Here is a 17,311-nt window from a genome sequence, read left to right on the forward strand (position 1 = left end):
AAATACAAACTACTTTTTGCCATTTAAAACTCTCCTTAGTCTAGCTCCATCTTACCTTTCCAGGTCTCACTCTTCACTATGCCTTCCAGTCAAACTGCTGTATTTGCATATTTTCATCTGCCTCCTGCATGATTTTACACATGTTCCTGGTGCATAAGATTGTTCTTCCTTGTCATTTCTCCCTATTAGAACTCTTAGCTTCCCTTAAGGCTCAGCTTAAATGACACTCCCTTCTATAGCCTTTTCTTGCTTCCATTAGTTGTTGATTAATTTTCCATCCAGTCACTTTGTATTTCTATTTTATAATCTTACCTTTACTTGTATTTATATATCTGTGAATGTGAGTGCATGTATGTATATGGGTGTTTTTCCCCTACCCCTTCAGTAGAACATAAATTCCTTATGGACAGGGACAATATCATTTGTGAGTTGTATACCCAGCACTTTGCATATGGTAGTTATGATGATGATGATGATAAATGTATGTTGAATCACTGAATGAGTGAAGAAAGTATGTTATCATTGAAAGAAAGACTTGATTTGAGGTTGGAATGACAGAGTTTGAATTTTAACCCTGCTACTTATCAGATTGACCTTGGATAAATAATTTAACTCTCTGAGCCAATTTCCTTTTCTATAAAATCAGAGTAATAACATTTTTATCATCAATTTGTCAGTGTTGTGAGTATCAAATGAGATGAATTTCATGAACAAGTAATGTATCTTTAAAGTGTTATGTAAATGTAAACATTTACAAAAAACAATCTACTATTGTTTTAAGTTAATGCAAAATCATTGTGTGTTTAAAGTCTTTTGGACCTATCACATTTTCTGGGTATGTTTAGTGAATGGTCTAAAATTTTAATATAAAACAATTTTTAAAACTATTTAGACAAGCTATTTGTTTATGAAAATGTTGCAGTTTGTTTTGGTTTGGGAAAAGTGGTTAAATGAGATCTCCTTTGTAAAATCTAATTATCTATGATCAATATAATACATTTTATACATCCTAACATATCACAAACAAATTATTCATGGCTGAAATGCTTTAACTTGTCTCACTTCTGTAGCAGATTATTAACATGGCTATGTTAGTTTATATGGTATCAGTACAAAATCGAATTTTGATTTCTTATTCTAATTGTGGGGCACCCTGGGCATATAGTACTGATCCATGAGAACTGATTTCCTTGATAAGCAAAGTCAATTCAGTCTAACAGTTTATATTAAATTCTATTGATATAAGAATGAATTAATAACATTTTAGTGTCTATTCTACCCAAGGAAAGCTGTACAAATGCAAAGCTTCTGTAAGGAAAAACTTAAAACTCAGTTCAATACTTTCTCCCAATTTGCTTTTTATTGCTAAGAATTGCAAGATAAGACTGCATTTTTTGAGAAAGGGAAAAAAATTAATAGGTAACCAGAACACTTCTGTTTGTTCTTTTTAAACACTTAGAAAGTTTTCCATCTTTCGATGACTTTTTTTTTTTGAGACACATCTCCTCTGTGAAGAATGCAGATAATTTTTTTTTCTGGTGTGCGCACACAGACACACACACACACACACACACACACACACACACACAAAATAGGGTAACTTGATCTGTCTGACAGTGTCTTTCAGTTAAGTGCTTCCATCTGTTGCCTGCTGTTCCCCTTACTCATGACCCCTCTATGTTTCTCTCTTTCTTCCCTTTCTCTTTCCCTTTATGTTTCTTTCTTCTGTTTCTCTTTCTTCCCTTATACATTCCTTTCCTTTTCCTTCTTTCTTTCTCTTCTCTCTCTCTCTCTTTCATCTCAGCCCCTCTGAGGAAGGCAAAGTTTGTTGAGAGCCCACGAATCCCAGAATCTGATCTTGGCTCACCAACACTCACTTCAGCACAGAAACTGGACGTTGATGAATACTGCCCTGGTAAGCATGCATGCAAAGTGTCTTCTTTGAAAGAGGGAGGATTGGATCGGGCCAATTCAGCAGAGCAATATTTCACATTCATACCATACACACCAAAATCATTATACTCTTTCCCAATGTATTGCATTTTTTTTCCTTGCTCCATGGTGAACACCTTTATCTGTTTTTTTGTTGTTTTTGTTATTGTTTTGCTACCCTCTTAATCATAAAAATAAGAGCTGAAAAAATTAAACAGTTTTCAAGGGAATTCATGTGAATTTTAATACACAGACCATTTCAGAGATGTTTTGGTGATGAGAATTGATTAAGGGAATTACCTTCAATAGAAAAAAAAGCACTTTACATTCTTATATATCTAAGTAGATATTTTAAGTGTAGACCTTCATACTTGAAAACTACTAGATTACTAAACAGCTATAGAGAAATTCAAAGATATTACCAATAGTAAGTTCAATTATAGCAAAATTACTGTAGTTCCTTGACTTGGTGTCTTATTCCATTTGGCCTGACTTTTAGAGATACATCCTCTTTTGAATAGTCTATTAACGGTTATGGGAATTGACTGAAATCTTTCATATACAGAGGCCAAACTGCAGTTCAGATTTATTATCAATGCATAGATTCTTCTCAACTTGGATAAGTTGCCTGGCAACCACTTTTCTAACATCCAAGTAGTCTATACAGCTATGTCAGGGATGTTCCATTCCAGAATGAATGTAACTTGCTTTTAGATATTTGTTTCCCTCATTAGAGTTTCTTTTGGTCTTTCAGGTTTGTTGATAAGCCACAGTTATGTTTGACTGCTATATTCTTAATTACAAAATAGTCTGTTCTAGTAAAATAATCTTTTTAATTGAAGAAAGTATGTGACCTGAGGTAAAATTTCTGTGGACCGTTTTGGTTATCAAAACAATGCAGCATGGAGCCAGATAAAAGAGAATCATAGGAGGAAAAAAGGGATCCAGGTTCATCATGTAAAAGAAGAATTTGATTTCATGCTTAAGAAACCAGTTCATGATTTTTCTTATCTCTTGTGTTAAAGGCTCTGTCTCATGTTTCCATTCTTAAAAGTAACTACTCCATTTTAAATTAATTACCACATTTTAGGAATTGACTATTCTATTTCCAAAAGGGAACAGAAGTTTTTATAATGCTATAGGGGTGGGGTTAGGTATGAAATATTCCATCTTTTGAGATCTTCATGGTAGATATGCTGTTTGGACTACAGAGAATTGCCCTTTTCCTAACCCCTAAACTCCCAAGTTTGTTAATGTTGAAATTGAACTGAAAATGAAAGTAATAAAAATTAATAAGCATCACCAGTATTCATTAATAACCATGCTGTGTGCCTTCTCTGAATACTAGGAGAAACATCAACTTTAGCTTTAGAGAGAAAAATCTGTTACAGTTACCTAGCATTTATTAAGCTCCTACTGTAGTTTAGGCTCTATACTAAATTCTGGGGACACAAAGAACAACCAAAAAATAATACCTGCTCTGCATGAAAGGACTCATAGTATATATGGGAGGAAACAAGTAGACAACTCTATGTACAAGTTTTATTTTATATATATCATATATAAATATATAATAAATTGGGAGTAGTCTCAGAGAAAATGCACTAAGGGAATTTAAGAAGGAGTGGGAAAGTCTTCTTAAAGAAAATGAAATTTCGAGGAAGCCAGAGATGGTAGAAGGCAGAGATAAGGAGAGAGAGTATTCTAGGTATGGGAGACAGCCGGTGAAAACTCTTGGAGTCAGAGGTGGATTGTCCTGTGTGAAGAGGAGCAAAGCCTTTGCCAGTATAAGGCAAAATATGTGGAGTGGAATAATTTATAAAAAGACTGGAAAGATAGGAAAGAGCCACACACAATCTTATTACAATAGTCCACACAGGAGGTGATAAGGGTCATCACTAAGAGGATAGCATTGTCACAGAGAAGGGGATATATACAAGAGATATTAGGAAAGTGGAAATGACAAGACTTGACAACTGATGGATAGGAGAGTAAGAGTAAGGAATCTACAATAATACATATTTTTTGAGGTTGTGTGATTGGGAGGATGTTAGGACCCTTAAATGTAATGGGAAAGTTAAAATGAGGTAAGGGAGAAGGAAGGTAAAAGCTCAGTTTCAGATATCTTCATTTACATGTCCAATTATCAATCAGGGTATACAAATTTTCCATTGCACAATTACTGTTTTGACATCCTTAAGGTACTCCAGTGTGGATTCTAAGGAGCACGGCAATGATTTATATAGAATAAGGGATATCAGTGTTGAAATATTATGAAAATGTAGTATTATTAAAATCTAATCTACATAGTTATTTATATTTATCTGCAGTCAACATTAATTTATTACTACATGGCATACTGGACAGAGTACCAGATTTAGAGGCAGAAAGATCTAGGTTTGGATCCCTTATCTGACATGTCAGCCATGTGACTTGACCTTTCTAAACTTCAGGTTTCTTAGGGGAAAAAATACTAGTGATGACTTTAGGAATGAAGTACTTATTTTCTTTTTATTTAATGTTAAAGCAAAATCAGCAGTAGAATTACTTCACTTTTGATTAACTTTTTCCTTGACATCACATTCTACCATTATTTATTTAAAAGATATATTCCATTATTTACAGTGATATGGATCAAATTACGATTGGACTAACATTATTAGTTTGTCTGCCCTACATGTAAGATCAGAAAACTATAGTCTGTCCCACAAATGGAGCCATCTTTCCTCTAAAAGCTACTAAGCTGCCAGATTTTTCTTAAGTTTTTCAGTTGGAAATGCTTCCATATCTAATATATATTCATAGAAAATTTCTCCTATAACAATTAACTGAATGAAGTAGATATAATACTTATCTGTGTTACTCAAACATAACTCCTTCCTGCCTATGTTTAAGTTGAAGGAAGGAAGTCTTTAGGTTTAAAAGATGGAAATGTATTGTTTATTTGGTTTGTGTAGACATGTCTACATTCCTGTGTGATCATCTGTATGAGGCTATGGTGGAACCAGAGCAAATTATGGATAAGTTATCTTAAGGTTATTAGGACCCAGAAAAGGACAGCCAGGTGGCACATTGAATAGAGTGCCTGATCTGGAGTCAGGAAGATTTTGAAGCGTAATAGGGGAAAATACAACATATAAAATAAGTTTAATTCAAAGTAATGTAACTAGTGGACAGATTACCAAGCATGGAATCAGGGGAACTTATCTCACTGGGTTCAAATCTGGCCTCAGACACTTATTAACTATGTGACCCTGGGTATGTCACTTAATCCCTGCTTGCTTCAGTTTGTTTTTTTTTTTCTCTAAAATGAGCGGAGTTATAGAAATAGCCAAGAAAATCCCTAAATAGAGTAACAAAGAATTGAACACAACTGAAACAATCCAACAACAACAATAGCATTGTGAACAAGACAAAGAAAATTATAAATAAAAATACAGTACAACACAGATAATATTACTTTGTGATTAACTGAATCTGAGATCTGTTTCCATTTGAGTTTAACCCACTGATATATATATGTATATATATAATTTGATCCTCACAACATTGTGACATAGATAATTTTGTTATTATCCCCATTTTACAGATGAAGATACCAAATCTGAGAGAAATTAAGTAACTTTCCCAGGATTGTACAACTAGTAAGTGTCTGAGACGGGATTTGCGCTCAAAAGACTTCATGGGACAGATTTAGTTGAGGAATTCTGCTGATTATATTTACTTTGCTTTTTTTGTTGGGGTGGGAGTGGTGGTGGAATGAAACATAGAGAAATTAGATATTCTGTGTTGTGTCATAGTCAAGGTGCAGATCTGAATCTTCAAATTCATCTGAGGTTTTTAATCTTCTGTCATCCAGAGTCATTATCTCTTTTCCTTCTTCAAGAAACCTTTCCTAGGTCTCCTTTAGTCCCAGCACTCTTGTTCTGAGAGGATCTTCAATTTATCCTGTGTTTATCTGTTTTCACCCAGTTGTTTGAATATGAGAGGAGGTACTAGTTATTTATTTATTATTTTTTATATCCCTAGTACTTAATACAGTGCCAAGAACATCATAGGTACTTCATACAAGTTTGCTGACTTGACTGACAGGTAACGTAGGTAATTCTCACTTCAGACCACCAGAAAGCTCAAATAACCAGATTTCTGTAGGACCAAGTGGAGTACAAATTTATATTTGTTTTCATCAGAATGTGACAAATGACAATGTAAATAAGTTGCGTAAATATCTAGGATTTCTTCAAGAAAACAACTATCTGAGGCAACTAGGTGGACAGTGGGCTAAGCTGGAGATGTTAGGGTCTGGGTTCACACACTTCCATACCCTGGGAAAGTTGCTTAACACCAAATGCCTAGTCCTTATTGCCTTGAAATTGATTCTAGTATGAATTCCAAGACTGAAGGTAAGGGTTTAAAAAAAAAAAAGAAAAAGAAAATAAAGAAAACAACTATCAGGATATACAGTAGTTAGTACAAAAGTTAGCCCTATCTCCTATACTCTTGAGAGTTATAATACTGTACAGTGATTATGTTCATAATCATGACCCTAAGATACTTTAAGATTCTAAAATATCTTTTGAATTATTTTATAAATATATTTAAATGATTGACATATTTTATTAAAAGTATTTTATATTACTCTCCTAATTGGATTGTGACTTAAAATTTTTAATACCTTTTATTTTTATATCACTGCACTTTGCAAATTTGTATATTTCCTACCCACCACTACCATCCTTTTCAGCCAATAGTTTAAAAGAGAGGACAAAAAAGCAGTTTAACCAATATCACAACCAAATCTAACAGTATATGCAATATTTTTCTTCTCCCTTTCCTCTAGGTCCCATACCTCCACAAAGAAGGTAGGGGGCTATATTTTCTTATCTCTTCTTTGGGGCCCATCATTCTAAGTTAACTATTATTTCTCAGTTTTCAGGAAGCAGAACTAGATGATCTATAAGTTTCCAACTCTAAATTTCTGTGATTCTTTGTTTGATATATGGTGTAAGTCATATGTTGAATACCATTGCAAGAGCATGTTTTCCTCATGGAACATTGAGTTGGATGGTCTTCTAAGGTCCTTTTCTATTCTGATTCTAATTCCAGAAGTCAGCCCCACAGTCTTACAATATAAACCCCCAAGAGGTTGGCTCAGGGAACACTTTGTCATATCATGTTAGGCTAGGAAATACCAGCCAGAACAATCTTCTCATAGTGCACAAGCTTTTACCCATCCCTGATATTTCTAGAGGACTTTAGTGTGCTTCTTTTTGATAATTGACCATTTAAGTCTCCTAAAAACTAGCAGTATTCTTAGGAAATTATTTAAGGTGACAGAAACAAAATCAGAATGTACATGAAAGTCAAGAATTGAAAGCAGTTGAGAGACAAATAAATTTAATCACATTCATAACGATTTGGTATTTTTTAACTTTTTCATGCAAAGTATTTGGTGGATGTAATCCTCTTGTTACTTTGTCTTTTAGGTAAAAGTCCTATTTCTTTTTTTTTTAAACCCTTACCTTCCGTCTTGGAGTCAATACTGTGTATTGGCTCCAAGGCAGAAGAGTGGTAAGGGCTAGGCAATGGGGGTCAAGTGACTTGCCCAGGGTCACACAGCTGGGAAGTGGCTGAAGCCAGATTTGAACCTAGGACCTCCCGTCTCTAGGACTGGTTCTCAATCCACTGAGCTACCCAGCTGCCCCCTAAAAGTCCTATTTCTATCAATCATTTGTATCAAGGTTTTACTTTCTGTGTAATACAAGTGGTCATAATAAGTAAATAAAGTAAATGATATAATGTACATAATAGAATAAATTAAAGAGTTACTAAAATATTGCCTCCTCTCTTTACCATAGTCTAGGTGAGACTTAAAATGCCTTTAACTTTTTTCATTACTATTTTACTTCCTAGTTCTTAATATGTTTTTATGCCATTAAAATGATCAAAAGCCACCTTTATGTCTAAAAAATCTAGACATACAAATTTTCCTCCTTCTATTAAATTTTCCACTTCTAATTAGTGTTTTACTTAGGTTGTCTGAAATCTAAAAATACCTTTTTTAAAACCTTCATTTTTCATTCTTTTACTGTTTTCTTTAATTTTCTTTGCACATAATATATTTCAGACACAATAGAGGTTAATAAGGTGAAGTGTAAATAAGGCTAGTATTGCAAACTAAGGTTTATAAACATGTATATGGAACAAAAGAAAAAATAGAACCAAAGCAGATAATAAGTGGACTAGAAGAAAAATAGAATGAATATATAACAATCAGAAAGAAAGTGCAGGCTGTAAAACAAGAAGGAATTAAGAGATTTGAAAGCAATTAAAACAGATTATATGGAGTGGAATTGCTGAACTCAATCAATCCCCTTGCTTTAAAGGCTTACAAAAATAAGAGGAAGTATACTGCAGATGTTCTTTTTAAAATAAATGTCCCATATGGTGGTTTGAGTGGGCAGATGCTTTTATAGATTAATCTTTTTATTTGAACATTCTTCATTCATTTTCTTGATTTATATCTGTGACTTTACACAGGCTGTCCCCTTATGCCTAGAGTACTCCCTCCTAACCTCCATCTCTTAGAATCATTACATTTTTTTAAAGCTTGCTTAAGCTTTACTTTCAACATTGGGCCTTTTCTTGTCTCCTGTGATTTCCTCAGTAAATTGCTCCCAGAATCACCTGTTCTTTCTCTAATCTTCTGTTGCTCTCTTTTTTTTTTTAGTTCTTTCCTGGCTGGATACAAACATGTCCCTATCACCCTACCTCCCCTCGCCATCTTTAAAAAAATGTTTTTAATTGGCTGGATAACACCATCCTCACTAGTCCTTTTTCTATTTCCTCTCCTCTTTCTCAGCTAAATTATTTTAATTAAACCATCTATGCTTTATGCTAGCACTTCCCCTCCTCTCACTTTTTTCTGCCTCATGTAGAATATGGTTTAACCTCATAAAATAGCTGAAACCCTTCAAAGTTTTCAATAATCTTCTAACTGTCAAATCTCATGGTCAAAACAGAACCACCCCAACCCCTAACTCTTCTCTTCCAAACTTCTCGATGACTGTCGAGTGTACACCATCCTTCTGATTACTCAGGTTTTCTATCTTGGCATTATCCTTACTCCTTACACTCTCTAAACCCACATTTCCTATAAATTGCCCAACCTAGTTTTTCTGATTCTACATCTCTTACACCTGTCTCCTTCTTTCCCCTTACACTACTACCACTATAGTTCAGGACATTAGCTTGCCTATTGTTCAGTCATGTCCAACTCTACATAATACTGTGGATATCTGCCCATAGAGTTTTCTTGGCAAAGATACTGAAGCGGTTTGCCATTTCTTTCCCAATGGCAAACAGAAGTTAAGTGACTGATCCAAGGTCACATAAACAGGAAGTTTCTGAGGGTGGATTTTAACTCAGATGTTCATGATTCCAAACCCAACTCTCTATTCACTGTACCATCTAGCTACTCCAATTCTTGCTGAGACATTTCCAAGAACATGCTGGCTATGCTCCCTGACTCAAGTTCCAGTTTACACACAATCTATCTTCCACTCATCTAACAAAGTGATTTTCTTATGTCATCCTGCTTTTAAAATTTTTCTTCAAAGATCAAGTATAAACTTCTGTTTGTCATTTAAAGCTCTTCATAACCTGGCCTGACCTATATTTTTCCTGTTTATTTTTACATTACTGCTCTCAACAAACATTCAGCCATAAAGGACTTTCTGTCCTTTGAAAATGGGGTCCTTCTCCCAGCCCCATGTCTTTATACTAGCCATACCTAATGCCTAGAATGCTTTTCTTTCATATCTACCTTTTGGAATCCCTGCTGTCTTTCAAGACTCTGCTCTAGTGTCCCTCAGCTTCGTATGGCTTCCCGCTCAAGCTTACCTTGTGTCAGTGTTATGTTTCCTACATATTATATGTATATGTTTGTCTCTCCCAATATAAAATAAGCTCCTTGAGAGCAAAAACTTTTATTTCTGTATCTCTAGTGCATAGTCCAATACCTGCCATTTAGTAGGTATTTAATAAATGCATGATACCTAGGCAACTAGGTTGTACAATGGCAAATAAAGCAGACACTAGTTTGTGAAACATTGGGCAAATCAATTAACCTCTACCTGCCTCAGTTTCCTCAACTGTAAAATGAGGATAATAATTGCATCTTCCTCTCAGAGTTGATATGAGGATCAAGTGATATATTTGTAAATTATTTAGGACAGTACCTGTTATATAATAGATGCCTGATAATAATAAATTAATAAATAAATGAAAAGGAATGTTCATCCCCTTTCCTTGTTGAATGATTAATTCTATTAAAAAAAATTTAAAGCCTTACCTTCAGTCTTGGAATCAATATTGTGTATTGGTTCTAAGGCAGAAGAGTGGTAAGGGTTAGGTAATGGGGGTCAAGTGACTTGCCCAGGGTCACCCAGCTAGACCTGTTTCTCAATCCACTGAGCTACCCAGCTGCCCCTGTGATTAATTCTTAATCCCCCCCATCTGCTAGTGTCTACTCTTTATTACCTTGTTTTATTACTTTGTATATAAAGGGTGTTTCAGATGCCCTGTATTTTGACTTTATATGTGTACATGTTAACCTTTTTCAGATTAACATAAAATTCTTTTGAGCAGGAATTTTTATTTTTTGTCTTTGTTTTCCTAGCAAAGTGTCTGACACATAAAAGGGGCTTAATAAATGCCTGGTAATTCCTTGAAAGATTTACCATGTCAGCATCTATTTTTAGTGTCATTAAATCTTCTCCAGATATATTGTGTCACAAATCCTGAAGCAAGTGTATATAAAATATATTGCTTGCTTTGCCTTCTACTGAAAGGCATCCTTTTAGAGCAGTAATTTAATTAAATATCCCTATGGATCCTTTCCATTAACTGGAAAGCCATTCACTCTTCCTTGGATTTTGGATTGTATCCTGATGGCCCAGGATGTTGTGGGAAAAAATAAACTATTACCTGTGTCTTTTTATCAAACTTTGTAAGGAGAATGAAATAATACCTGTGTAATTTATGGTTTAGTTTAATTTTCAAATAACTAGCATTAGACATTTCTTTTTCTAGATATGCTTTTTTTTTTAAAAATCAAGAGTCATGAAAAACCTCATGGAAACAGGGATAGAAAGTATACATAAGCATTATAAACTAGTATTTTGATTTTAGTGGGCATTGATGGGCATACAGGGCTTACTGAGAGTGCCCAGGCACAGTGTCATGCAGCAAAATAAAAATAAGTATTTTGTATCTCATTTTAAAATTTGTATTTTAATTGAAGCATAATTGCTCACTTAAAAATTAAGTTGAGATGAGTTTTGGTTTCCTTAGTTTGATGAATATAAAATAATGTTCTTTATGATTGATTGGTCAATAAATGTTCACCTTTTAAAAAATTAAATAAAATTCCCTGGATAACCCTAATGAAATGTGTTATAGTCACTAACATTTGACATTATTAATGTATTTGTGAGTTTTAATTATTGTCTTCCTTTGGAGGCACAAGTGTCAGTAAGTCACATAGTTTCTGTCATTTTTTTCTAATATCTGAAAGGCATAGGTAATAGTAATTCACTACCTCTGGAACAAAATATAAACTCTTCTATTTATAGCTTTTAAAAAAATTTCAAAATCAAGTCCCAAACTCTCTTTCCAGCCTTATTCACTTCCAATCAAATTGTGCCCTAAACAAAATGACCTTCTCTCTGTTCTTCTCATCAAACCCATTTTATCTTCCTTCTTCTTCTTTAGGCATTTGTTTTGACCACTGCCTGTGCTTGGAAGGTATTCTCTTATTACCTCTTTCATATGGAAAGTTCTTCCTTCAAAATGAACTCAAGTCCTACTTTCATAAAGTGACTTCCCTTACCTCTCCACTTCTTAGTACTCTCCTTCCCTAAAACCTTAATTATAAATACTCTGCATTTTTGTCTTTTATATTTATTTTGTATATAGGGGCAGCTAGGTAGTACAGTGTAGAGATTTGGCATTGGAGTCAGGAAACGTTCAGTCATTTCCCATCTCATTTCATGATCCCATCTGAAATTTTCTTGGCAAAATTACTGGAGTAATTTGCCATTTCCTTTTATATTTTATTATACAAATGAGTAACTGAAGCCAAGAGGGCTAAGTGACTTGCTCAGTCTTACAGCTAGTAAGTGTCTGGGACTGGATTTGAACTCAGGTCCTCCTTAATCCAGGCAGAGAAGTGGCTCAATGGATAGAATGCCAGGCCTGGAGTCACGAAGACTCATCTTCCTGAGTTTGAAAATTCAACCTCAAATACTTACTCACTGTATGACCCTGGGCAAGTTATTTACCCCAGTTGCCTAGCCCTTTCTACTTGTTTGCCTTTAAACTGATATTCAGTATCAATTTTAAGATAGAAAGTAGGGGTAAAAAAAATTTTTTTTCAAATAATCAGCAAATTAGCCTCAGTCAGCACTTTTGAAAAAATAATTGCTCAAATGGCATAACAAAATCAGTACTTGCAATGCATTTGTCCAAAAAACTAAGGTATACTCTCCCACAAATGCACAGATTGTGTGTTATTCATTGTTCATCCTTTCTTTCAAAGAGGACCAGTGACGACATCACACTGCTGTCTTGACTTGAGTGTAAATTGGATTTAAGTGGGTCAGAGTTGCAAAGTTTTATGCCCTGCTCTCTCTTTCAGAGTTATTGAAGTCCAGTGGCAGGACAAAGTCAAATAACAGTGATAATGAGACACATGTAGGAGACTCATAACACATATAGAAGACTCAAAACTAGCATTTCAATGACCTTTCTTTCCCTAGAGAACCCACAAAGGTTCTCAAAGGGATAAGGATTTAGTAATGCACGTGTTGCTCCATTGTCTGGCTGAGCTCACTCCTTGCAAGGCATCAAGTCACATGAACAAGTCAGTCTGCTCCTAAGCTGTATCTAGAAGTTGCTCGGCTGTGTTACTTAGATGCTGGTAGACTCAGCTGGCAGGTTGCTTGACCTCTGGAAGTTATTGCCAATAGTGTCACATATATCACCCTGCCACTGGGCTTCTGTTTCTAAAATGGACTGGACTTTTTATGGGAAAATATTCTCTACTATTTGATCATCCTACTGGACAGCATCATTCTTTCCTTCTCTAGTTGCTGGTCTGTAGGCTGTTACTATACTCTTTTTAGCAGGAGGGTTACAGTGCTCTTTTCAATAAGGTCAACAAACCAAAATGCAGAATAAACAGAAGTCTCTCTTATCTTGAACTTCCTTAGAATCTTGGTTTCTGAGATTACGTGTCACCTCAAGAGGTAGGAGGATAGATTCTAACTTCTCTTATTTATCAATCCTGCTGGTTCAGAGGTGGCTTCCCTAAGTGTGGACTTCAATTTTACTTATGATTGCCCAGGTTACACTCCCCATTTCCTGCAGATTCTTATGCTTTTGGTAGATGGAGATGATAAAGGAATGGTAGTGGACTGTGCTTGAGTGACAAGTTACTTGTCTACCTGACCTTTTCATATACAGTTGAACTACTCAAGCCTCAGTCACATTTTAGGTGTGTAATGCTTCCTCTGTAGCTGAAAAAAAGAATTTTTTTAATCTTCATTTTCTTTGTTTTTGCCCTCTTCAAACCTGTAGCTTTACTGAAATCTTAATGACACATGCTATCAACATACTGTCACTTTTAAACTCAGTCGACTTATTGCACAAGTAACCCAAGTTATTTGTTCCTGTGACTGTTCATCAGTTTATGTTGAAATTAGTTGAGCTGAATTGTGCTCTTAGAAGTGAGGCAGATAAGACAATTCTGAAGCACTCATGATGAAAAATGCTATTCACCTCCAAAGAAAGTGTCTGAAAACATACTTTTTAACTTTATCTTTTTTTTAAGAAGAATTTTATTAATATAATCTTTGTCAGTTTCTTTGTGTCTTCATTTTAGATTACCAAAAGCAAATATTACAAAGTAGCAGAAATAAGTACAATCATTTTAATATATAATCTTCCCAATCCAAAAATGATGATCTCAATCCCAGATCATCTTGTTGGGCATTCCACTGAGATTATTTTTTTCGAGTAGCAATGATTGACTTACAGTGATTCATCCATACTCTGGAGCTATCTTTTAAAAGAAAATTATTTAGAATATTTTTCTGTGGTTACAAGATTAATTTTCTTTCCCTCCCCTCTTCCCTCCCCATTCCTAAAGCTGAAAAGCAATTCCACTAAATTATACATATATAATTGTACAAAACCTATTTCCATATTACTCATATTTGAAATAGTGTTCTTCTAAAGCCAAAACACCAGTCATATATCCATCCAACTACAGAGTCAATCATGAGTTTTTCTTCTGAGTTTCTTCTCCCACATTATTTCTCTGGATGTGGATAGTGTTCTTTCTCATTAGTCCCTTAGGATTGTTCTGGGTCTTTGCATTGCTTCTGGTAAAGAAGTCCATTACATTTGATTTTGCTACAGTGTAATGTTCTCCTGGTTCTACTCATTTCACTCTGCATCAATTTCTAGAGGTCTTTCCAGTTCACATAGAAATCCTCCAGTTCATCATTCTTTACAGCACAATATATTCCTTCACCATCAGATACCACAATATGTTCAACCATTCCCCAATTGAGGGACACCTATTCATCTTCAATTTTTTTTATACTATTTAAAGCTCGGCAATAAATAATTTTGTACAAGTATTTTTCTTTATTATCTCTTTGGGGTATAAACCTGGTAGTGGTATGGCTGGATCAAAGAACAGGCATTCCTTTAATGCCCTTTGAGCATAATTCCAAATTGCCTTCCAGAAGGGTTGAATCAGTTCCCTACTCGACTAGTAGTGCATTAACATCACAATTTTGCCACATCCCCTCCAACATTTATTAATTTCCTTTGCTGTCATATTGGCCAGTCTGCTCAGTGTGATATCTTGGAACCTCAGAGTTCTTTTGATTTATATTTCTCTAATCTAGGAGAGATTTGGAATAATTTTTCATTTAAGTATTGATAGTTTTGATTTCTTCATCTGAAAATTGCTTATTCATATCCCTTAACCATTTGTCAATTGGGGAATGGCTTGATTTTTTGTAAATTTGACTTAGTTCCTTATATTTTTGGGAAATTAAGCCTTTGTCAGAGAATTTTGTTATAAAAATGTTTTCCCAGTTTGTTGCTTTCCTTTTAATTTTGGTTGCAATGTCTTGTTTCTACAAACCCTTTTTAATTTAATATAATAAAAATCATTCATTTACATTTTGTAATGTTCTTTATCTCTTGCTTGTTCTTAAATTCCTTCCCTTCCCATAGATCTGACAGGTATACTAACCTATGTTCACCTACTTTATTTATGATATCCCTATTTATATTGAAGTCATTTAGACAATTTGAATTTATCTTGGTATAGGATGTGAGATCTCAATCTAAACCTAAATTTTTCCGTACTGTTTTCTAATTTTCCAAGCAGTTTTTATCAAATAGTGAGTTCTTGTCCCAAAAGGTGGCATCTTTTGGTTTATTGAACACTAGCTTGCTGAGATCACTTACCCCTAGACTGTTCCATTGATCTGCCCTTCTGTCTCTTAGCCAGTACCATATTGTTTTGATGACTACTGCTTTATAGTACAGTTTAAGGTCTGGTACTACTACTACTTTTAACAATTTTTCATTATTTCCCTTGATATTCTTGATCTTTTGTTCTTTCTTCCAGATGAACTTTGTTATAGTTTTTGTAATTCTATAAAAAAAGTTTCTTAGGAGTTTGATAGGTATGGTACTAAATATGTAAATTAATTTGGGTAGGATTGACCTTTTTACTATATTAGTTCATTCTACCCATGAGCAGTGGATGTTTTCCCAATTAGTTTTAATTGTGTGGAAAGCATTTTGTAGTTGTGTTCACATAGTTCCTGTGTTTGTCTTGACAAATAGATTCCTAAATATTTTATATTGTTTAGAGTGATTTTAAATGGAGTTCCTCTTTCTAATTCTTTTTGTTGAGTTTTGTTGGAAATATATAGAAATGCTGATGACTTATGTGGGTTTATTTTGTATCCTGCAACTTTGCTAAAGTTGTTAATTATTTCCACTAGATTTTTAGCTGATTTATTTAAGTAGACCATCATATCATCTCCAAAGAGTGATAGTTTAGTTTCTCATTGCCTACTTTAATCCTTTGAATTTCTTTTTCTTCTCTAATTGCTACCGCTAGTATTTCTAGTACAATATTAAAGAATAAAGATGATAATGGGCATCCTTGCTTCATTTCTAATATTATTGGGAAGGTTTCTAACTTGTCCCTATTGCAGATGATACTTGCTGCTGATTTGCTGTTTATTATTTTTAGGAAAGGCCCTTCTATTCCTATACTTTCTAGTGTTTTCAATAGCAATGAGTGTTGTATTTTGTCAAAGGCTTTTTCTGCATTTATTGAGATAACCATGTGATTTCTGTTGGTTTGTTATTGATATGGTCAATGATGTGGATGGTTTTCCTAATATTGAACCATCCTTGTATTCCTGGTATAAATCCCACCTGGTCATAGTGAATAATCCTTGTGATAACTTGCTTAGTCTTTTTACTAGTATTTTTAAAAGATTTTTTTGCATCTATGTTCATTAAGGAGATTGGTTTGTAGTTTTCTTTCTCTGTTTTTGACCTGCCTGGCTTTGGAATCAGTATCATATTTGTATCTTAAAAAGAATTTGGTAAGACTCCTTCTTTGCTTATTTTGTCAAATTTGTATAATATTTGGATTAGTTGTTCTTTAAATGTTTGATAGAATTCACTTGTGCATCCATCTGGCACTGGGGATTTTTTCTTAGGGAATTCCTTAATGGTTTATTCAATTTATTTTTCTGATATGAGATTATTTAAGTATTCTATTTCCTCTTTTGTTAATGTGGACAATTTATATTTTTGTAAATATTTGTCTATTTCACACAGATTGTCATATTTCTTGTAATATAATTAGGCAAAATAACTCTTAATAATTACCCCCTTTCTTTTTGTGTGATCTCTTTTGCAAAATAGCTAATATGAAAATATATTTTGTATTGTTGCATATATTTAATCCATATCAAAGTACTTGCCTTCTCAAAGATGGAGGAGGAAAGGGAAAGAAAGAATCTGAAACTCAAATCATAAAAAAAACCCCAGTGTTAATGGGCAGGTAGGTAATTCAGTAGATAGAGTGCTAGACCTGGAGCCTGGAGGTTCTGGGTTCAAATTTGACCTCAATATTTCCTAGCTATGTGACCCTGGTCAAGTCACTGAATCCTAATTGCCCAGTCCTTTCCACTTTTCTGCCTTGGAACCTATACTTAGTATTGATTCTATGACAGGTGGTTAGGGTTAAAAAATGTTTTAAATTGTT

At 34.2% G+C, this 17,311-nt stretch overlaps 1 protein-coding gene across 14 annotated transcripts in view; it reads left to right on the forward strand.

Annotated features, from left to right (window-relative positions):
* The window catches only part of TANC2 (tetratricopeptide repeat, ankyrin repeat and coiled-coil containing 2), a 686,196-nt gene that overhangs the window by 374,978 nt on the left and 293,907 nt on the right, over positions 1-17,311 (forward strand). For 8 of the 14 annotated variants that reach the window (XM_007482545.3, XM_007482543.3, XM_007482542.3 and 5 more), the window contains one exon: positions 1,805-1,915. The exons of the other annotated variants lie outside the window; for them this stretch is intronic. In XM_007482545.3, the coding sequence (XP_007482607.1) occupies positions 1,805-1,915 (111 nt within the window). The remainder of the gene's footprint in view (positions 1-1,804; positions 1,916-17,311) is intronic. 14 annotated transcript variants of the gene reach the window in all.

The sequence above is a fragment of the Monodelphis domestica genome, chromosome 2, assembly GCF_027887165.1.
Source record: "Monodelphis domestica isolate mMonDom1 chromosome 2, mMonDom1.pri, whole genome shotgun sequence".
Lineage (NCBI taxonomy): Eukaryota > Metazoa > Chordata > Mammalia > Didelphimorphia > Didelphidae > Monodelphis > Monodelphis domestica.